We start from the raw sequence: 23,218 nt of genomic DNA, 5'->3' as shown, positions 1-23,218 counted from the left end.
ATTGTTCGGGGCTCCTGCTAGGGCTTCAAATTTTTTGTGTTTGGTATTAATTTTGTGACTCATACCTTTGATCCCAGCACTCTGGGGCAGAGACAAACAGATCTCTGTGAGTTCAAGGCCAGCGTGGTCTACATACAGTGAGACCCTGTTTTGGGGGGGGGAAAGGTAGCTGTGTTTACTATATTCTCCCTTCTTGTCATTTATCTTGTGCTTTTGAAACCTTGTTTTCACACACCACCACCAAACTCTTCCTGTCCTCTCAGTGGTCTACTGACTCAGCCTCTGGTATAATTGCTATTCTCAACTCCAGTATTACGCCTGTATCCACCTTTGGACACGTCACATTGTAGCTGATAATATGACCATATTTCAATAAAATTAGCTGTCTTTATAATCATGAGTATTTTATGCATTCAAAACCACTCTGAGGGAATCTGTAACTTTCTTGAGACAACCAAAGGGCCCATGACCTCTGATAGTAGACCCAAACTGGAGAAGGGATAGGAATAGGTTTTAGTGGGAGTGGCAAGAAAGGAGCCTAGTGAATATAGTTTCTTATTCATGTCGTTTCAGTTGTGGTTTCTTCCATGATTCTTGCTGTCTTCCTACTAGATAGACTAGGGTGCAGAGGGCAAGACCTGTGTCAGCAATTTGAATAAGTAGCTTTGTAGATTAATATTTGCTAAATAACTTTAAGACTTAACTGGCAGCTTTGGTGTATGAATGTGGCAGTGTGTTTAAGATAATGAAGACTCCACACATGTTCATTAGTTAAGGGGAGATACTGAAAAGCGAGATGGGAGAGCGGGGAGCTTCCTCAAGGGAAGTATGAAGGAATAGGGTCTGGTCTCACATAAAGTGCAAACAATGAGAGACATTCCCTTACAAAGAGTAACAGACCTTAGAGATTTTAAATTTTTTGAATTTATAATTCTTTTAAAACTTTTAGCCCCAGGTAACTATTTCAGAACATAAAGAAGAAAAGGTGAACTTTGAGTTCTTTTTTACAAAGCCAAGCATACAAGGATAGTAAATAGATTTAAAAAACTGCAGACCGTCTTAGGAAAGTTGATGGAAAAATGCTTATAATGAACTTATCAAATGGACTCCAGCATTATATCACTGGAATAATACTGCAGATTAATTCCCATTAATGGTTAGCATGGGTGTGGATATCTTGAGGGATGCCAAAAAGTGGAATAGGAGAATTTCAGCATTTATTTTGACAGGAGTTCTTAGAAAAACAAGAATAGAGCGATATTCCTAAATTTTCACATCTCAGACCAGAAACCACCATTTTGTTACTAGAAATGGTAAGATGCTAGAATTCTCATTTTCGTCTTTAGTAAAATGCTAAATAACTAGTAAAAAGTCACGAATCAAAGCCTGTTGGGATGTTACTTATAATTGCACAGGAGGCTGAGGCAGACTAACACATTTCAGGCCAGCCTTGGCTATGTAATGAGACTGCCTCAAACCTCCCTGCTGTCCTTCTTAGCCCCAATGTTACTGTTACATAACATTGTCATGGAAATACTGAATAAATACAGTTAGACCAGAAAAATTAAATAAAATTGGGTATTACTATTATTTAACATTATGTACATGGAAAAAAGCAAAGGAAATAACTGAAATGTTACTATGGGTAAAGAGATTTCAATGTGATAGCTAGTTATAAAATTAAAAATAAATACAAAATGTTGCTGAGAGGTGGTGGCACACGCTTTAATCCCAGCACTTAGGAGGCCTTGAAGCAAGTTGGTCTCTATGAGTCCAGGGCCAATCTTGTCTACCAAGTGAGTTCTAGAGCAGCCAGAACTGTTCCACAAAGAAACCGTCTCAAAAAACAAACAATACTGATTCATTTACAGAATTTTCCTTGGTAGTCTTTAAAGTGAAAGCCCTCCATGAGAGTTAGTGACAGAGACTATACAAATAGAATTCTATCTCTCCATTTTGAGTGGTATATTTCTATTTTAAGTTTTTAAACTATTTTGAAAGAAAGTTGTAGTGAATACATTTTGAGTAACTGTATGGTTTTTTTTTTTTCCTTAAATTCCTTGTGGCTTGTGACACTTGCTTTATACTTGGTAAATGGCAGAGAAGTTGTAATCTGATCTTCAAGCCATATTTGGTAAATAATAATTTTCTGTGGAGCCTGCTGTTCTATCAGTAAGAGGGAAATTATTGCCCATATGTAGTAGAAAGCTTTTCTTTGCCTTAACTGCAAAAAGACCAAATTATGTCATGGACTAATTACTTTCCTGGGGTTTTGGTGGTGGTGGTTTTGGTATTTAAGCTCTATATCCCAGAGGTATGTTTAACAAGACTGTTGTTGTACCTATATTCTACTTTACTGGGAGAGAAATTTTTGTTCTTGTTTACTACAGACTATCTTTTTATCCTAAATGTAAATTTTTACATCCTTTGTCTTCAACTCTGAGAATTGAACTGTCTTCTAGTTATTCTGAAAACAGTGTTAATCAATTACTTCTCTTAGAATGTGATGCAGTTTAAGTTTATTAAACATATTTGTTACTTTAGCACTTGTGAAAATAAGCTTAAGTATACCTATGTATTCAGGGCATAGATAAAGCAAACAGGAAAAGAATGTGTTTCATTCTTTAGTAATGCAGAAGGATGTGTTGGAAACCTGATATGCAGCAGACTTTAGGTGCTTATGTACACAAGTGAAGTTGCATGGCAGCCCAGTGAAATGAGCAACTCTCTGCAGTTTGATTTTAAAAAAAGGGACTTTGGGTGGAAAAAAATTAATTCAAGGCCATATTGAAGTGAGATTTGAACGAAGGTTCCTGTCTTCCAGGATTCTTTTCTCTACAGCATGCCATCACAAACATGAAAAGCTTACACACGCACACCCGCCACCACCAAAATTACTTTGGCTATGTTTTTGCTGTGTTGGTGTGCACAGAAATGCACAGAGTTTACTTGTTGGTCTTTATCCATACTGTTTCGTCTTTGTCCCATCACAGTCCTCGTGTTTGATAGAACAGAGATTTCAGTTTACTACCGTGGGATTCATTTTTAGAGGAATTCCTAAAGATGCCAGCCTACTGAGAATCAAGTATAAGGACATCATTTGAGGTCTCTGGAAAGCTAATTAGTACATTGTCGACCACTGGCCTCCCATTTTTCTAACTTTGTAGTTGCCAGTTTGTTTTTGTTTTAATATGGGCCTAAGAATTTATTTTAATGAATGAATCTATTTTGGTAATGGGAAAATAATTTCCAGTGGGTTAGGAAGCACATCTTATAAATTGTTCTTTGCCACCTTCTTTAGGCATTACCAGGTGTTTTTGAGAATTGCAACTTGAGCCAGATGTGATGGCGCACGCCTTTAATTCCAACACTCGGGAGGCAGAAGCAGGTGGAGCTAGCTCTGCATTTGAGGCCAGGCCTGGTATACTGAGCGAGTTCCAGGACAGCTAGGGCTGTTAGAGAGAAACCCTATGGAACTTGGAATTGAGTTTGTTGCCTGAATCTATCTAAAACATTCCTAGGAAGCCTCTGCACCATCTCTGACCTAGGAAATAAGGAGAGCAGTTAAAAGATGACAGCAAGGGAGGAGTAAATAACCTGAGAGTGAAGGTTTCTAGTTCCAGTTTTATCGCTCAAAATGGGTGTTGCTGCTCCTGTGTTACAGTTGCACTGACCTCTGGCAGGCAGGCTTCTGTCCAGAATCGAGGGAGGTTTCCCAAAGGCTACTTTTCACTTCCCGGAAGTGAACTAACTGGGCAGGTGAAGAGTATGCCTCTCTGAAGTAGTTTCCCCTGGCCATTGTGTTTCGGAAACCTTGTCCTGCTTGAGAGAGGCTTCAGGGAAACAACCAAACGCCCCCCCACCCCACCCCTGTGCGCGCTTTCGGATCTTAGAGTGTTGTCTACTCACATTCCTTATTCTGCCTACCTATAGTTTTACTGTAGTTTCTCTTCTGCTTTCAAGGCTCCAGACCCAGTTCCTGGACCTGCCCTGGAAAAGAAGTATCCAGTAGAGATGAGCTCACTGCAGTTACTTAATTAAACATTTGTAAGCTGCAAATGAGCCAACCAAGGACAGCTACAGTTTGAATTTTTCTATTTCCAGGTATGCGAAAGTTGGGGCACTCAAGCATAGACTGTGTGATCTGTAACAACACACAGTTCACAACTTAACAGTTCTCTGGCTTTAAAACCGAGTGACATAGTAACCGCCCTAACATCTAGTAACACTAGCATCGACTTGTAACTTAACTTTTGCCTGAGTAGTTCTAGTTTAATTTGTTTGCTAATTGTGACAAACTAATGTAAAAACATTTTTTTTTTTTTTGGTTTTTCGAGACAGGGTTTCCCTGTAGTTTCGAGAGCCTGTCCTGGAGCTAGCTCTTGTAGACCAGGCTGGCCTCGAACTCAGAGATCCGCCTGCCTCTGCCTCCCGAGTGCTGGGATTAAAGGCGTGCGCCACCACCGCCCAGCTGTAAAAACATTTTAAGAGAAATAATGCTGAAGTGCTACATAGTCAGGCCCTGAAGATGTGCAGAATAGTGCTCTGGTCTCCACTGAAAGTGAGCATTGACAGCACCTTCCTGCTCTAAGGTCACATGTGGGGCAAGCAGTATTGGAAATTACATGAATGAAGCAGGTTTCCCTTTCCAGTGTCTTTCACTGTTATAACTGATACGTTTATGAAAGTTAGCACATTCTCCAGTCACTGGAAATGATAGGCTTTGTTTACAGATTAGACCAAATACTGTAGTTACATGGTATTTTACCAAAATTTAATTGTATTTCAATGTAATGTTTGCATATATATGCAAATAAGTAGACATACACACATATATTACTTGATTGCTTGAAAGAGGTCAGATGGGAAAGTGAAAAATAATGATGATTGTCCCAGAGTATAACTAGAAAGATGAAAGTCAGGGTTTCCTAGTGCATTAGATTTTAATCAGGAAAAGCATTAGGGAGTCAAGCCAGTTGGGTTTGGGACTTTTAAGGGCTTTAATTAATTTCACCTGTTTATATAGATTTGAAACAGTATATATAAAACATTTAGTTACTGAGTAGATAGCCGTACATATCTTTTGATTTTAACTTCATCTAAGCCAAAGATAACCCGAAATTGAACAAGGGGATTTTGTATCCCAGCTTTGGGCTTAACCAGTGATCCTAGTGCTCCAGCATGTATTTACTCCTTCCTTCTCCAGTGTTAATGCATAATGAGTTACTGTAGGCGATTATATAACCTTATGGTATTGACAGAACCGTGGCTCAGTGATGTTGAATTACAACTAGAAAGGGAGCAACGATAGCAGCTATATGAGTGTCATTACCCTATTAAGTCAACTAAAGGGGAAATTAAGGAAGGAAATGTTCATGAGTACCACCAAGTCTTGCCATTTTCAGAGATGTTATTAATAGCAGTGAAATTTTCTCTGCTCTTGAACATGCATTGTGTATAAGACACTGCCAGGTACAGTAGAGATAGAAATAATGACCATCGCTTTCAGTGAGCTTACAGTCAGATAAGTGGGCTCTCCACTGTCTCCAATCATGGATCAGAAATTTGTTAGGACTGTATAAGTTGCCTATTGGCTTTACCATATACAGGTTGTTAAAGAATATTATTCCCTAAACAATAGACTGACAAATCTTTGCCTAGGATTTACATCGTATTTGGGTATTAGAAATAATCTAGGGTGTGTATAGGTCATATACAAAAACATGTCCCTTTTTTGTAAGATATTTAAGCATCTGCTCATTCCAGTGTCTTAGAGGGGCGGGTCTTGAACTAATCTTCCTTGGATATTGAGGAAGAAGTATAATATAAAATATCAGAATAGAGATATAAACCACATGCTTGGTGTAGTGCCCTAGAGAATCGCCTTTGTGAAGAAGGCTTTCTGCTGAGCATTGGAAGATTAGATTTTAGCAAGAGTATTTCTTAGTACAGATATTCTAAAAACTGTAAGTAGTAGTTCAGTGTACTTAGAGAATAGTTGGGATCTGGTGAGAAATAGAGCTACGGTATACATGTTTCAACTTGCAGTGCAAAGAGTTTGGACTTGATTTAATAGGCAGTGGGAATTCGTTGAAGACTTCTTAGAGCTGCATGAAAGTCGGTGCATGCTTTGGAAAGGCTAGAGTAGAGTAAGTGTTATTAATGTTGAAGATTGTGCAGTTGTGAGCCTTTGTCCACCTTTGCATATGATAGTTTTCCCTAAGGGAGTTGTATACAACTTAACAAAAAGGATGGGTCATAGTTTTTCACCAAAGGCTGTCTTAAGGTGAACTGTTTACTCATACCCTGAAACTTAGTAAGTTGTACTCATCTACTTAGGAGTTTAATTGGTTAAAAGAAAGGTAAAGAGTAATAAGAGTTCCCCCAATGAAAACTGCTGAAGCTTCATTCAGAGACATGAGATGGCCAGCTGGTACTGTGGCCATTTGGAGACTTCATTAAGATCACATTCGTATATTTTAGGAAATTTCTAATGCACTGGGTTTCCATACCACTCCACAAATGCCCTCAGTTCTAGCTGTCTGTCCTCAAATTCCTCACCCTCCCTACCTGATCCTCCCATTCCAGCCCTACCTCCCCTGCCCCCAGTCCACTCATAAAATCTGTTTCCCCCTTCCCAGGGAGATCCATGTCATTGTCACCCACTGCCTCTGACCCCACCCCTGTCCCTTCCTCTATACCTAACCTCTCTGGATCTACAGATTGTAAATCGATTATAATTTAATTAATAGCTAATATCCACTTATAAGCAAATATATACCATATTTATCTTTCAGGATCTGGTTTACCTCAGTATGATTTTTTTTCACCCATTTGCCTGTAAATTTCATGATACCATTTTTTTAACAGGTAGATAACACTCCATTGTATAAACATACCACATTTTCTTTATCTATTTTTGTGTTGAGGGACATCTAGGTTGTTTCCAGTTTCTGGCTATTGTGAGTAGAGCATCAATAAACATTGTTGAGCAAGTGTCCTTGTGGCAGGGCGAATCGTCTTTTGGGTATATGCCCAAGAGTGGAGGGAAAAAAAAAGAAGGGGAGGAGGAGAAAAGAAACAAACCTAGGCAACTGGGTATGGTGTCCTATGCTGTAATCAGAACCGTTGGGTCATGAGTTTGATGATGCCAACCTGGGCTACATGGAGAAACTCTTTATCTTCCAAAATGAAAGCAAGCAAGAAAGATTATAGAATTGGAACCATATCTTTTAAAATTACCTTCAAAACCTTCCCTATGTATTTATTTTTTTAAATCTCTTTAGAGGATATATTTTGGACTTTATATATTGAAGGCTTTATAATATGTGTGGATTCTGTGTCTTGATATTTTCCATCAGTTTTTTTATATATAGTAATTTGGATGTCTTACTCCACTAAGAAAAAGACTGATATTTTCCTTAATGTGGCTATGCAAGAATTTCTTTCTCCTTGAAGGTAATTGTTGTTTGGGGTTAAGGGGAGGGGAATTGAGATGGCTCTGTAGTTAAAGGCAGGCACTTGTCACCAAACCTGATGGATGACAAGAGTTTGATCACAGAGATCCAAATAGTATAAGGAGTGGCCCAACTCCCAAAAGTCAACCTCTGACAGTAATGTGTTAATAAATATTTAACTGTATTATCATAGTTTTCATGTATCAGGTTAATTCGTTTCTTACAAATGTTTATGGTTAGAAAACCAAAACATGAGTTTTTCCTAATATTCTGGTTTTCTTTTCTCCTCTTTTTATCTATAAATAAGAATTCGTTAACATGCTTTAGTCCCTGTTTTCCTTTAGATGATATTTATGAACAGGATAGACTATCGCAGTGAAAGGAAGCACTGGAAAGTAACTTTGTTTCCATATTTAAATGCTAAAGAATTGGAAAAATAATAAGATATGAAGCGGAAAATACACACAAGGTAGTCAATTATTTAATATGTTTGTCTCAGATTTATTGCACTTTTCTTAATCCATAGAAAATGGCAGCATCCACCACAAAACCACAGAACACCAATTGCCAAGTGTGGCTGACTTGCACATTCCTTTAAGAAAAACTTGTAACTTAACTACTGAGGCATAAGAAATAGCATTTATATCCTTAAGGCAATGCATTAAATGAAGAAATTGGAAAGGTTTCTTTCCTTTTTTTGTTTCTCCATCCCACCCCCTCCCCAGCCTCATTTTTTAAGATTAGGTTTCTCTAACTAGCCCTGACTGTCCTGGAACTTGCTCTGTAAATCAGGCTGCCCTCGAACTCAGATCTGCCTGTCTCTCGCTTTCCAAGTGATAGGATTATAGGAAGGTTTGTTTTTAAAAAAGAGAGGGCATGAGTCATTCTGCACGACTATTGGTGTCTATTCTTTTTCTTTGGGAAGTTAATTATTTCTGGGCTTGTAAAGTTGTCCAGTTTTTGGTAATACTTAATTTCTCTCTTCAAATTATTAAATATATTGGGTTAGGCCATAATAGCTAACTTAAAATAATTAGCATTTGGATGACTGGTTTGGTGTATTGTTGTCTTAACAGTTAATTGATTTTACAATGTGACTCTGCAAATTCTATGATAAAGTTAATGCTGAAGATTGTTTATAATCTTTTTTTTTTTTTTTTACTTTTTTTGTTGCTTTTTTTTTTCCCTTTGAGACAGGGTCTCTTTACATAGCTCTGGTTGTCCTAGAACTCACTACACAGACCAGGCTGGCCTGCAGCTCACAGAGATCTGCCTGACTCTGTCTCTCAAGGACTAGGATTAAAGGCGTGTGCTACCATGCCTGTCAATTATTTTTATTGTAAGTGGTGATGATACTTGAATTTCAGATTTTTAGTTGAATAGCTATAATTTTATTTTTCATAGAAAAATATTGACAGATATTATGATATTATGCTCCTAAAATTATAACATTATACTTGAAGAAATAAAATTCCAATATTTGTTAGAAAAATAATGTTGATAACCCAGACATGGTGGTTCACCCCTTTAATCCTAGCACTTGGGAGGCAGAACCAGATGAAATGAATTGGAAATGAATTGGTCTGGTCTATATAGAGAGTTCCAGGCAAGCCAGAGTGACGTAGTGAGGCCTGTCTGGATGAGAAGAGGAAAAAGAAGAATGTTGACTTTTTTTAGGCTGATTAATGACATTTGTAAATTCTTTAAAAATGAATCAAATATCAGTTGTTACCTACCTGGCCTATACTATTGCAACAATGTAAAAAATATTTGAATAGAGTCTATGCTTAGATAATATAATTCTGTCTTAAATTGGAAATCTTTATTGAGATGAAAAGATTTTATAACTTCCTTTAACTTTAAAAGCTGGTAACATCATCTAGCTATATTCCAGCTGCACATGAGTCTTTTTTATGGTTAAAGACATTATTTCAGAATAACTCACTGAAGCCTGCTATTGTCAGCCAGTCCACAGAAGCAGGGTGGAACTGCTGACAGGGAGAGAGCAGCTTTCTGCCTTCCTTTGGACACCTGGAGGTTACTGTTTCAACAGCTGGTAAAGTCAGAGGAGTTTTGACATGTATCTAGTTCTGTTAACTTTTGATGCTCATGTTCCTAAAAATCACTATGAATTATAAAAGTATCCCTCCCTAAAACAGCACAGAATGATAGGGAGGAAGTGAGAGTAGAGATACAGCTCTCAGAAACTTCAGTCATAAACATTTTTAAAAGCTAAGAACCTGCCGGGCGGTGGTGGCGCACGCCTTTAATCCCAGCACTCGGGAGGCAGAGGCAGACGGATCTCTGTGAGTTCAAGGCCAGCCTGGTCTACAAGAGCTAGTTCCAGGACAGGCTCAAAAGCCACAGAGAAACTCTGTCTCGAAAAACCAAAAAAAAAAAAAAAAGCTAAGAACCCTTTTTTTAAAGATAGTACAGTTTTATTCATGTTAAAGTCAAGAAATGTGTATAAATAGTACAATAAATATTGTACTTTATCTTGAACAAGATCTGAAATTTGCCTGTGGAAGTGAAATATTGAAATATGAAATAGTGAAACCAAAGAAAACTGTGACACAGGATGTGGCTGGTGTAGTTCATAACACGCAGAGGCAAAAGCTGGTAAATGTTAGGGCTGTGTTTTTGTGTACTTTTTGTGTTCTTGTGTGCAGCTTTTCTCAGCCAGAGGTTGTTTGGGTTTTTTTTAACCTTGTGCTTCTCCCAAATGAAATTGTAGAAATACACACTTAATGTTCAAATAATTGTCTAATAGGTCAATTTTGTTAGAACAAATTTATCACTTCAAAATAGATGTTACAACCAAGCTGATTTCTAGCTGAAGGGAAGGGAAACATTGAACTTGAGAGATTAGGTACTGTTTTAGTAGCCTTCAAAACTGGGTGTAGCACAATCTTTAGAAATTTACAGCAAAGAGTGTGTGTGTGTGTGTGTGTGTGTAAGTGCAGTGCCCAAAGAGGGGTCACATCCTCTTGAGCTAGAGTTACAGGTTGTTATGAACTGGACTTGGAGCCTCTGAGTTAGCAGTACATATTCTTAACCAATAGCCATCTCTACATCCCCTCCATATACTTTAAAGTACGTCATATAGAGCAGATAGTATGATAGTGTCACTACTATGAAATGGTGAAACTGATGTTTTTATGTAGACAGTGTTGTTAGCAATGGGGATTGGTTCTGAGTGGAATTGGTTGTGGGTAGCACAGCCCACTGACTTTTCTGGCCTCTTAAATCCACTCCTTTCATCCAGTAGCTTCCCAGGACTCTGTCCATGTCACCATTTCCTGCTTCATAGGAAGTTATCCCAGAGTCAGTTTTAGAGTATAATCTCCTCACCTTCTTACTCAGAGACTGATGTGATTGAGAAGTGAGTTTGTGTATTTCTTTATATTATTGTTTCGTATTCAACAGAAATCTTTCTTTTTAAAATAATTAAAATTGTTCCAGTCAAACTCATTGTTATATAAGAATAGAACAAAGATAAACCCAGCACTTGGAAATTTGAGGCAGGTGGATCATGAGTTCAAAGTCAAGCTGGGAACATATAGCAAAATCTTGTCTCAAAATGATATATGTATATTTTATATAATAATATAGGTGTATCTCAGGGTCTCTAAGAGAAACCACCCACAGATGAAGTTTCCCTTCTGTCGTAACAACCCCACACCCCATGTGCCCTCTTCCTAGTCCCCTTCTTTCCTCAACTACCCTTTCTCACGCCTCTCACACATCCTCATCTCCAGAATCCACCTACTGTTTGGTCTTGCTTCGTCTCTAACATTATTTACATAGCTGTCCTTTATCTGTTTAAATACACATAGCATAGTTTATACCACTCCAGCACCTGGACACAGGCTTGCATAGTGGTGGGGTCTTCATTTAGCCGTCTGTTTCTAACATACACTAACTTGTTCCATGAACACTGAAAAGGAACTCTTTGAAGATTAAGTCAACTTCAGTATTCTGCAGCCAGGGTAGCATGAAACCCTGTTTACTAAAAGTTTGGTTTTTTCTGCTTTAATAATATAATTAACGGACACTTTGTAATCTTGGAACTCTTGCTGTTCCATTTTGTTAAAAATAAAATTGTAGTATCACTGTCTCATTGATACTTTCCTGTGTGTTTTTTGCTGTCATTGTCATCTTAACATGAATTACCCGTTTGATTCTCATGACAGTTGAATGACGTCTTATAGAGGAGGAAACTGAAGGATTGAAAAAGTCAATGGTTTGCAAAAGAGGAAATTTCAGGAATCCTCAGATTTCTATTTAGCAACTGCTATGTGTCAAATATGTGTTCAGTATACATTATTACTTCGTTTAGTTTGAGATAAGATGGTGTTGGTTGCTTCCATTTTTAACTATTAACGTTTTTATTTCTTTACCCCTATTAAACTAAAAAAAAATCCTCTAGAAACAAACATGACTATTGTTTCTTGTACTCTTAGGAAAGTTTGTTTTTGTCACAGCTGATACTTGTCATGTTTGAATTATGTGAATCTCTTAAAAAGCTTATAGAAGGTACCTTACCAGTTTCTTTTATTTTAAAAGATGACTTTGGGAGCTCAGTAGATGGCTCAGTCTGAGTTCAATACTCAGAACACATGTAAACATGCTAGGCATGGTGGTGTGTCTTAGAATTCCAGCAGTGGGGAAGCAGACAGACGGCTCTCCTGGTTTACTGGCCAGCCATTCTAGTTTAATGGGTAAGTTCCACGCTAATGAAGACTCTTTTAATTGCCATATCTATAGGACAGTATTTTCCTCAGGTGTTTCTACATAAGATATTTACCAATATATGGCAGGATGCTCCAATGATTGGGATATTTGGCATCTTCTTTACTGCCTGTAGTTTACACTGCATCTTAAAGCAGTAAAGAAACCGTTAACTATATCTCAAACATATTGCCACCAAAAAACTTATTTTCTGTACAACAGTAACATTCCTTGAAATGTACTTAAATGGTAAATGACAAAGTGAGTGACAGTCTTCAAATAGATATCTTAAAATTGGAATTGTTAAATTTGTTCTTGTTTCTTCTAAACTTGACCATAGTACCTTTTGATGTCTTAAGAATTCTGTATGCTTATTTCCTGCTAACCAGAGACCATAGTAGCTTTTTACAGCACTGCAGTTCTCTGTTTATTTTAGAAAAAGCTTAGTATGGCTTTACTAGAAACAGGCATCCGGCTGTATTGTTTATAGCACCTGAAGGTCCATCATAACTATGGTTCACCTTTGATGTCAGTTAAAGAAACTTCAGAAAAGATATATTGTAGCTGCTATGAACTGGGTAGCATAACATCTTACCATAGGAAATAGTCTCTTTGCTGTGAGAGGTAATCTTCCAGAAGAAGGTTGTTAGAATATATCTTGGTTTTATATACTGAAATTCAGTGAATGCCATTAATTTGGGGTTTTTTATATAGTTTAATTTTTCTACAAGGGCTTAAAAATGGTTGCCTGGTTATTCGCTTGTTTAAAGCAAGAAGATTTTGAGTTTCAGGGTAGGCTGGGGCTACATAGTGAGTTCAGCACCAGCCTAGGTCTCAAAAACTAAAACAAAGAACATTATATTATTTAATTATTTATCTGCTGGCCTCCACTATTACTAGTAAGTCAGTACTCAGATGGGCATGGTAACTTACTCCTGTAATACCAGAACTCAGAATGCTGAGGCAGGAGGATTGCACCAAGTTCAGACCACCTTGGGCTAGAGAGTGAGCCTTGTCTATAAATACGCTGTCCTCTGACTATAGGTGTCATTTCTTGGGTGTGTTCCATGGTTTATAACAGTTAAACATATTGGGCCTCTGTATGATTTTCCTTGTAGTCACGATTCCATCAGGTTTGTTTGTCTTTATCCATCTGCTGCTCTATCCTGTTTTTTGGTCTCTAGTTATGAGTACATAAAAGCTTTTATTACTAGCTGCTGGACGCCCCACTCCCACTCGTCACTCCCACCATCTTCCAGAAGCTTTAGCTTCAGGTTCACTGGCTTCCTGCTGTAGATAAGTGTGTCCAGTGAGGGTTTTGTTGCAGATGTTCTAGTTCTTAAACAGAAAATCATTATATGCAAATTTCATATATATGAATACATAAATATAGTTCTGTTTATTTCCTGAGAAGTCCAAGTATTTTTCCCCCTACATTCATGAGTATAGTTAAGTAGCTACTTTTAAATCCATTTTGCTAATTCCACTAGCCAAATTTTGGGCTTATTCTCCTTTGGTTGCCTTTTACTTGAATATGGATTGGTTTTTCCTGTTTGATTTTAATTGTTTGGGATGTGATTAAGGACAGGAATGGATTCTTTTGTGTTTCCTCAGTGGATAAGCATGCTTAGTTTGTTGTAAAGGACAGTTAACTTGACTGAACCCAAACTATAAACCCTGGAATCTCAGATGGGTTATTTGAACTTCAGCCTGGCTGCTCAAAGTGTCTCCCGTGTGTAGTCCAGAGATCTAACTAGTGGGCAAAGTGTACACAAGATTAGGCTTGTGGTCCTCATTTTCCATGAACCTCTCTGTCCTACTGGGGAGTGTAGTTGTGCATTTGAGTAATGTTTCCCATTTGTGTTCTCATTATCTAGAAAAGCAAGTCAGTAGTAACATGACTGTGCACACTTTAATAATGGAATAAATTAGAATTTGTTTTCATTCATCTTTTTAATTAATGAAGGTATTTCTCATTTGTGTGTTTATTTGCCCATTTCTAATGTTGTATGTAAATTACTTTTACTAAGTCTAAATTATTTGAAGTGTTTTAGAAACTAATGTGAAAGCTTCACAATAAAATTTCCATCCAATGAATGTTGCCTGCTTTGTGAGCCTAGAGTGATCTAATCTCAGGAATACAATAGTGAACTTCAGAGTTCTTGTCCTCTAGAGGTCACTTATAAATGTGACAATGGAAAAAGTAGTGTGCAGATGGGATTTTTTTTTTCTTTAACAAGGCAGAGTGGTCAGAAAAACTGTCTTTTAAGTGAGTGGCATTTGATGAGTGACTTTAAGGAAGTAAAAAAGAGCCTTCAAATAGCTGAGGTAGAAAATGTCAGAAGCAAGAAGCCCATTAGCAACTGAGAAAACAAGGAATGTGGTAGGAAGTGAAATTAGAGGGTGTTAGTTAACAGAAGGCTTTGGTGTGCCGTTGTTTTGAGCTGTAGGGATAAGGTGGATACTTCCCGTATTTTTCACAAAGGCTGCGAACAGGGAAAGACCATTGGTGTGAAAGGCATGGACACTGAAACATAGAGTGGAGGAAGAGAAGAGACCAGGAGGAGACTTTTGCAGTAATAGCTAAGGTGGATTAAGGTAGCTCAGCTAGAAGCCGTACAGGTGAGAAATAATTGTCAAATAAAAATAGTTTTGCAGTTAAAGACAGCCAAGCTTAGTGGTAGATAAACATGGAACAAGAGGAAGAACACCTGTGTGTGTGATACAGTGGAAAACTGAAGTAGGAAAGACTTATTTTGCATAGAGGAGTTGATTGTGCATTTAGGAACTGGGAATAAAGCAAGATACAGACTGGAGCTTTAAATTTTAGAGAAAATAAAATAGAGGGCCACATTTTCAGAATTTTTGGTGTTTTTTTTTTTTTTTTTTTTTTTTTTTTTTTTTTTTTTTTTTTTTTTTTGGTTTTTCGAGACTGGATTTCTCTAGCTTTGGAGCTTGTCCTGGAACTAGCTTTTGTAGACCAGGCTGGCCCGGAACTCACAGAAATACACCTGCCTCAGCCTCCTGAGTGCTGGGATTAAAAGCATGTGCATTTCAGATTCTTAAGGGTTTTAAGTAAGCAAGGTTTTGTGCCCAAGGCTCTCCTGTGGTTCTGGCTTCTTAGAAGAATGAGAAAAGACGTCTTCACTGCAGCTTCTTCATCTGATGCACTTGACACTGCCGCTGTAGAGCCTACAGATAGGAGGGAAGTAGAGATCATTTCAGAGTTTGTTATTAGAAATGGTAGTTTGTATAGCTGTGTGGAAATCACCAAGCCTAAATAATACTTTCGTGGTCTATATTGTTAGGCACTAAGGCACAGACCCTTCCATACTGTAATTGTAAAGTCACAGCAGTATTCATTCTAAAATGAGTTCTCATTAAAAACTTTTTTTTCTTTTCACAGAAAATGCTTGGCCAGAAAAGATGAGTACTAATTCCACTCAGGCCTAGAATTGCCTATTAAGACAGGTCCTGAGCAGGTGACACACGAATGGCCCAAGGAAGCCACCAAATTGATTTTCAGGTTTTACATGACCTGCGACAAAAATTCCCTGAAGTGCCTGAAGTTGTTGTATCCAGGTGCATGTTACAGGTTAGTGTTCAGTGATTTCTAGATTTATTGATAAAAAATACTAACTATAAATTATTAAGCTGATGTTTTTTATATATCAGAGGGAAACTCTTTGTCATTACTGTGCTGTAATGAAAAGAAATGATCTTTGGTGTCTCATAGTAATGTGGCCTGTGGCAAAATGGGGCTCTCAGTACCTACCTCTAATATAGACATTGTCTGTGGTACAGATAGGAGAGCCAGATGTGTGCTTATATGCTGTGATCTCGCTCTTGTTTCCTCATTCTTGTGAGATTTTTAAAATCCCTGATTGTTGTGTAAGAATGAGGAAAAAATCATTAAGGAGTCAAAAAAACATTGTTCTGTTGATTTGTTTGTGTGTCAGTTTCTTATCTCTGCCATGAGGGATTTGTGTGAACAGTGCGTAGTTCCGAATTGTAAAGAAAAAAGTGTTTTATATTTCTGAGTTTACTTTAGATGTTTTCCAATTAATCTCAATTTCTACATTGTTATTAGTATACAGAAATTCTAGAAATACATAATTCTAAATATTACTAAATATTTAGTAATGGTTGCAGTGGGCCATTTATTTAACCTGGAAATTTTTTCTAATAAAAATATTCTGGGATCCTTCATATATATTTACAAATTTGACAAGTTATTTTTAAAATTTGATCAGTATGAAAATTTTTAGCGAGTCTGTATTTTATAGTGACTACATATGCTTTGTCCACACCCTTATCTTTTATCTGTACTTTTAATTGGTCTTTTATGCCTTTAGCCTTAACTTAGTTTGGGTTTCACCAATCTAGCTTACTTTCTAGATGAAGATATTGCTGTTTCTTGGCCTTTAAGCTAAAATCAAGTATAAATATTAGATTGCTGTATATTTCCTTAAATTTTTCCGTGTTCTTCAGGACAAATGTTGGGTGTCTTGACTGAAGTACACTAGTCTGTGGTCTGGAATCCCAGCTTACTGATGTCTTACTTCATACTTTACACTGTAGTTATCTCGGGTACATGGGATTCTTCAGACTTACCTGGTTCCTTTAGGCATTAGTTAAGTGTGTGTTTTGGAGTCTTAAAACAAGCAAACTTGAGTTCAGGTTTTGATGGTTACCAACAATAGCATCTTTCACCCTTATTTTTACCTCATTTCTTTACTGTTCAGTGAGAATAAAAATCGCCACAGAGAAGTATAACCCAGGTAAATTCACTAGTAGGATATATGTATGACTTACTACTAAAAGGAGAAATAGTAGTGAAAGTTCCCCATTATAAATATTTGCTGAATGAGTCAGTAGTTCATATTTATCAATATAGAATGTAATGGGGAAAAGAAAGTGTCTTAGTTAGGTCTATTGCTGTGGTGAAGACCAAGACCAAAAGTAACTTGAGGAGGAAAGGATTTAATTTCATCTTACACTTCCAGGTCATAGTCCATCACCGAGGGAACTCGTAACTCTAGGCAGGAACTGAAGTAGAAGCCATGAAGAGGAGTGTTGCTAACTGGCTTGTTCAGTCGCTTTCTTAAGCACCTTAAGTACCTACCTGCCCAGGGCTGGTATCAACTTCAGTCATTAATCAAGAAATGCCCAATGGACTTGTCTATAGGCCCATCTGATAGATGCAGTACCTCAGTTGATATTTCCCCCCTCCAGATATGTCTAGGTTTGTGTCAGGTTGACAAAACCAAACGCATAAAGAGTAATAAGGTAGAAGTCAAAGTTTTAAGAAGGTGGGGAAAGATTTAGGTAGGGAGGGGTAAACCTTCCCTTAGAAACCAAGACTAGGCCGGGCGGTGGTGGCGCACGCCTTTAATCCCAGCACTCGGGAGGCAGAGGCAGGCGGATCTCTGTGAGTTCGAGACCAGCCTGGTCTACAAGAGCTAGTTCCAGGACAGGCTCCAAAGCCGCAGAGAAACCCTGTCTCGAAAAACCAAAAAGAAAAAAGAAAAAAGAAACCAAGACTAGCTTCAAATAAAGTAGAAGGCAGCACTTTGTAGGAAAATAAAGTTATACTATGGGTGTTCTGGAGCCATTGAAAAGCAATAGGAAAATAATGTAGGTTAACAAACTTCATGACTTTATGCTGGAAGAACCATCCAGAATACTTCACTTGCTCATAGCACAGTGCCCTCCATCCCCAGTTTTTTGTTTTGCTTGTGTTTTTGAGATGGAGTTTCTCTGTGGAGTCCACCTGGCCTCCACTTGCTTCTGCCTCCTGAGTGCTGGGATTAAATGCATGAACCACCACTGCCTGGTGCTCAAGAATGTTTTAAAATCTATGAACTGGGAATGAAACATAAAGTCCTTTATAGAATGCTTAGGGTATTTTCAAAAGATAAAGAATAGCTCTAATGTACACTTCAGTGTAATATTGATGCATTGAGAAAACAAACCAAGCATTCCAGAGGCAGAGCAGTGGGGTGAACCATTTTTTCACTTCTTGTTTGTTCATTTCTTGTTCAAATGGTGTAGACTATCCTTTTGTCCTTCCTTCCTTTCTTTTTTTTCTTTCTGTTTTACATCCCATCCGCAGTTTTCTCTCCTCCCAGCCTCCCCTCCACACCCTCCCCTCTGTTTCCCCCCCACACCCCAATCCACTCCTCTGTTTATGTTCTGGAAAGGGCAGGTCTTCCATGGATATCAACAAAACATGGCACATGAAGTTGCAGTAAAACTAAGCACCTCAGGGACTATTGTTTCTTAACAAGAGTTCTGGGGTGATTTTTATCAGACTGGAGACATTTTAATGCCATTGATTTTTCTCTGACTCCTAATCCTCCAGTTCTCTGAAGTTTTCCTCTGGTGTTGAGTTGTGTTGTTTGGTCTCTTGTTACTCATTAGCAGATGTTTATTATTGCCCATCTTCTGATTGGCCCCCTTGCCAAAAGAGTATTTGTCCCCTTGCTTCTTAAGTATGAACAGAATTGTACCAAAGTATTCTTTTGTTTGTTTTCGAGACAGCGTTTCTCTGTGTAGCTTTGGATCCTGTCCTGGAACTCGCTCTGAAGACCAGGCTGGCCTCGAAGTCATAGAGATCTGCCTGTCTGCCTCCTTAGTGCTGAGATTAAAGGCATGCGCTACCACTGCCGGGCCCCAAAATACTCTTTTGTCTTACTTCTCTGTTGTCTGTGTTCAGTAGCCTTCCCACTTAATAAAGACCAAACTGTAGTGTTGTTTATTTTTTTTAATCCTCCAGTACTTAATCCCAGTCTTCATGTGTTCCCAAATGTGAACCTTCACTCTAGTTAGACTTGCTTCATTCACTTGGTTGCAACGTGGCTCAGCTAATTGTCAGTTATGCCATTCTATTCACCTAGAACTCGGGGATTCTATGTTGCTTTTGCTTTAGTTTGGGGAAGGGTTGTCTGTTTTCTACTCATTTAAATTATATGTGCCCTGTGAATCATCGTGCTGTACCTACCTCGTTAATCTAGTCTCGTGTGTGTGTGTACATTAATGTGTATTGGTGTCCATGTGTCTTTGACCATGTGTATACATGTGCACATGTATAGGCCTGAGAGAAGCCTCGAGTATTGTTTCTTTGGAACTTTCCATGCTGTTTTTTGAAAAAGGGTCACTGTAATTGTTCTAATGTGCATGTGTTTAGGGCTGAACATGTAGAATTGGGGGGCTCATCTCTGGAGAAAACTGGTTCTCCCTCTCAGCAGCCATCTAATGCCTATAGCTCCTCCTCTAGGGGTGGCCTTAAGGAGTTTTCCCTGTCCACATTGGCGTGTTGTTTGATATCTCATGTCTTATTTAGGTAGCCATATTGTTTTGATTTCCTGGGTGTAGCTTCCCTGTCATGTGTAGAAGACACTCGCAGCAGGCATCCTGGTCCTCTGGCTCTTACAGTCTTACCCCCTCTCTGTGGTATGGGGTTGTATTGTAGACGTACCAATTGGTGCTGGGCACCTCACAGTAGGTTGTTCTATGCACCACTTGTAGATTTCTGTATTGGCCTCTGTCTGTTGCAAAAAGAAACTGCTTTGATGAGGGGTGAGACCTCCCTCTTTGTGGCTTTTAGTATAAATATTTAGAATTTAGCTGGGGTATTATAAATGTAGCTAACTATCCTTGGCTGGAGAGATTGTAGACCCTAGAGAACTGACTACTGCCATTTTCCAAAACTGTCTACCTGATTGAGTGACTTGTTCTTTGAGGGGGGAAAAGCTTGCTTTTCTTTGTCATTAAGTCTTCCACAGGCTCAAAGATTAGTGTGTGTGTGTGTGTATTTGGTATTTAGTAAGTATACGTGGATGATTTATGACTAATGATGTGGTACTTTATTTTAAAACAATTATTTTGGGGTTTTGCTTTTTTTGTTTTGTTCCTCTGGAATGGGTTTTTGTGGTGCTTTGTTGAAGACGGAGACATGAACTTGTTCCTTAGGTAGCTGTCATGTGCTTGCATTTCATTTGTAGATACATGTTTTATAAAAGAGGATGCATATGTGGAATTGATGACTTGATACTAACTTTAGATTTTTAAAAAACCTTGAAGCACTAAAAATTCACTTGCTAAATGATTTTTAGTTTAACAGAATTTGTGTAATGATTGACTATATACTTAACTTTTCTAAGTAGTTTGAGGAACTTTGTATTTTGTCATTTCACTTTAAAAAGAAATTTAATTATACCATATTATATTCTTAAGTTGATTATGTTGTTTAGCATAAAAATTGTATTTTTAATTAGGCTGCACTTATACTGTATTTGGACGGGTCTGTTTTACTAAGTAGCTTCTAAGACAATGGTTTTTATTTATCTACTGCTGCTTAGTTTTTCCATTATACTAATATTAAGAATTAATAGTTCATATTAATACATAAAGTAGTTCTCAAAAGATTTAAGTCTCTTACAATTGTATTACATATTCACGTGTTAATTATATAGTATTTCTGTGGTAATGATAGTCTTTGTGTTCACTTCTCGTGACTAAGAGTGACCTGTGTTTATTTTGCTCTGTAGAATAATAACAACCTGGATGCCTGCTGTGCTGTTCTCTCCCAGGAGAGTACAAGGTATCTTTATGGTGAAGGAGACCTGAATTTTTCAGATGAGTCTGGAATTTCTGGTCTGCGCAATCACATGACTTCTCTCAACTTGGACTTGCAGTCACAGAATGTTTACCACCATGGAAGAGAAGGAAGTCGAGTGAATGGAAGCAGGACTTTAACACACAGTGTTAGTGATGGACAGCTTCAAGGTGGGCAGTCCAATAGCGAACTGTTTCAGCAGGAGCCACAGACAGCACCAGCTCAAGTGCCTCAAGGCTTTAATGTTTTTGGAATGCCCAGTACATCTGGTGCTTCAAATTCAACACCACATCTTGGATTTCACCTAGGCAGCAAAGGGACATCAAACCTCTCTCAACAAACTCCCAGGTTTAATCCTATTATGGTAACTTTAGCCCCAAACATACAGACTGGTCGTAGTACTCCTACGTCTTTGCACATACATGGTGTACCTCCGCCTGTACTTAACAGTCCACAGGGAAATTCTATCTATATTAGGCCTTATATTACAACTCCTAGTGGTACAGCTCGGCAGACACAACAGCATTCTGGCTGGGTATCTCAGTTTAATCCCATAAACCCTCAGCAAGCCTATCAACCTTCGCAGCCTGGTCCTTGGACTACTTATCCTACGTCCAATCCTTTGCCACATACCTCAACCCAACAGCCAAATCAGCAGGGCCATCAGACCTCTCATGTCTACATGCCTATCAGTTCGCCAACTACTCCACAACCGCCAACAATTCATTCGTCTGGTAGCTCACAGTCTTCTGCCCATAGCCAATATAACATTCAGAATATCTCAACAGGACCTCGAAAAAACCAGATCGAAATCAAACTTGAGCCCCCACAAAGAAACAGTTCTTCAAAATTACGTTCTTCTGGACCTCGAACTCCCAACACTTCCTCGTTGGTCAACAGCCAGACCTTAAATAGAAATCAACCCACTGTTTACATAGCTGCCAGTCCTCCAAGTACTGACGAGATGATCTCCCGTAGTCAACCTAAGGTCTATATTTCAGCCAATGCCACCACAGGAGATGAGCAGGGCATGCGGAATCAACCTACACTCTTCATATCCACAAACCCTGGGGCATCTGCAGCCTCCAGGAGTATGTCTGGGCAAGTGAGCATGGGTCCTGCCTTCATCCATCACCACCCTCCCAAAAGCCGAGTAATAGGCAGTAACTCTGCAACATCTCCTCGAGTGGTGGTCACTCAACCTAACACAAAATATACTTTCAAAATTACCGTTTCTCCCAATAAACCCCCTGCAGTTTCCCCAGGGGTGGTGTCCCCTACCTTTGAACTTACAAATCTTCTAAATCATCCTGACCATTATGTAGAAACTGAGAATATTCAGCACCTCACGGACCCTACATTAGCACATGTGGATAGAATAAGTGAAGCCCGGAAATTGAGTATGGGATCTGATGATGCTGCCTACACGCAAGGTAATGCTAATGTTAAAGAAGATAATGTTCCATGCTGCATTTATTGTCCATGTGGTTTCCCAAAAGAAATGGGCATCAGTGTGTCTTCTGTTCTGTTGTGTTTTGCAGTACTAGCCATGCTAAACTAAGTGCTCTTCCACTGGGACTGTCTCCCTGACCCAACTTCCATCTTTAAATGTCCCAAATAATATTATTTTAGTATTTGAACGTATTCATATAAATTTTAATTTCAATTTTATAATCATATAATCTGGAGTGAAGTTTTGTAGTTATTAGCTCTTCAGAACATCAGCTTAGGCTTGTTTGTCTTAAAATACTTTTTAAAGATTGTTTTTTATGTATAAATAGTGTTTTGCCTGTGTGTGTAGCACTGATGCCCAAAGGGGTCTGTAGAGGACATCAGATGTCCTGTCACTGGAGTTAAGAATGGTTGTAAGTCAACACTTGAGTGCTGGAAACTGAACCCATGTCCATTGCAAGAACAAGAAGTGCTCTTACCCATTGAACCATCTCTCTAGAGGCCCCTCATCCTTTTCTGATACACTGACTTTATGACTAAGTTTCTTAGAGGAGTCTGACTCTTCCATCTCATTGTGTTTTCTAATTCCATAATCATCTATAGAGATGTCAAAACATCAGGTGCCCAGGACCCAGTTAGCATCTTGGTATAGTGAGGCAATACATATGTGTATTTTAGAGGTCTGTAGATGATTCTTTTACACTAGAAATTATTTTAAAACAGATAGCTCCCAATACCTGTGATTAACTGAAGCTGTTTTTATTTGCTTTCAATACTGTCTGAGTTTCTGTAGATTACTAAGTTTTCCACCAACACTAAGTTATTCTTCAGTCAGTCTTCTCCTCTCCTGGAGAATGGCAGGCTAGTATTTGCTGATTCTTAAATATAGAGCAAAATTTCTGTGAAGATAAAATGTGATAATGGAATTTTTTAACAAAGTAGATATTCATTCTTATTA

At 38.3% G+C, this 23,218-nt stretch overlaps 1 protein-coding gene across 2 annotated transcripts in view; it reads left to right on the top strand.

Moving 5' to 3' along the window:
- The window catches only part of Tab2 (TGF-beta activated kinase 1 (MAP3K7) binding protein 2), a 57,903-nt gene that overhangs the window by 18,829 nt on the left and 15,856 nt on the right, over positions 1–23,218 (top strand). Inside the window, exons 2-4 of one of the 2 annotated variants that reach the window (XM_038338569.2) lie at positions 3,964–4,104; positions 15,595–15,783; positions 20,741–22,241. In XM_038338569.2, coding sequence (XP_038194497.1) covers positions 15,682–15,783; positions 20,741–22,241 — 1,603 coding nt within the window. In that variant the 5' untranslated portion in view covers positions 3,964–4,104; positions 15,595–15,681. The remainder of the gene's footprint in view (positions 1–3,963; positions 4,105–15,594; positions 15,784–20,740; positions 22,242–23,218) is intronic. The other variant, XM_038338568.2, reaches the window with a different exon arrangement.

The sequence above is a fragment of the Arvicola amphibius genome, chromosome 8 (assembly GCF_903992535.2).
Source record: "Arvicola amphibius chromosome 8, mArvAmp1.2, whole genome shotgun sequence".
Classification (NCBI taxonomy): Eukaryota; Metazoa; Chordata; class Mammalia; order Rodentia; family Cricetidae; genus Arvicola; species Arvicola amphibius.
The sequence above is the reverse complement of the archived record's forward strand: the minus strand, read 5'-3'. Positions and strand labels throughout refer to the sequence as shown.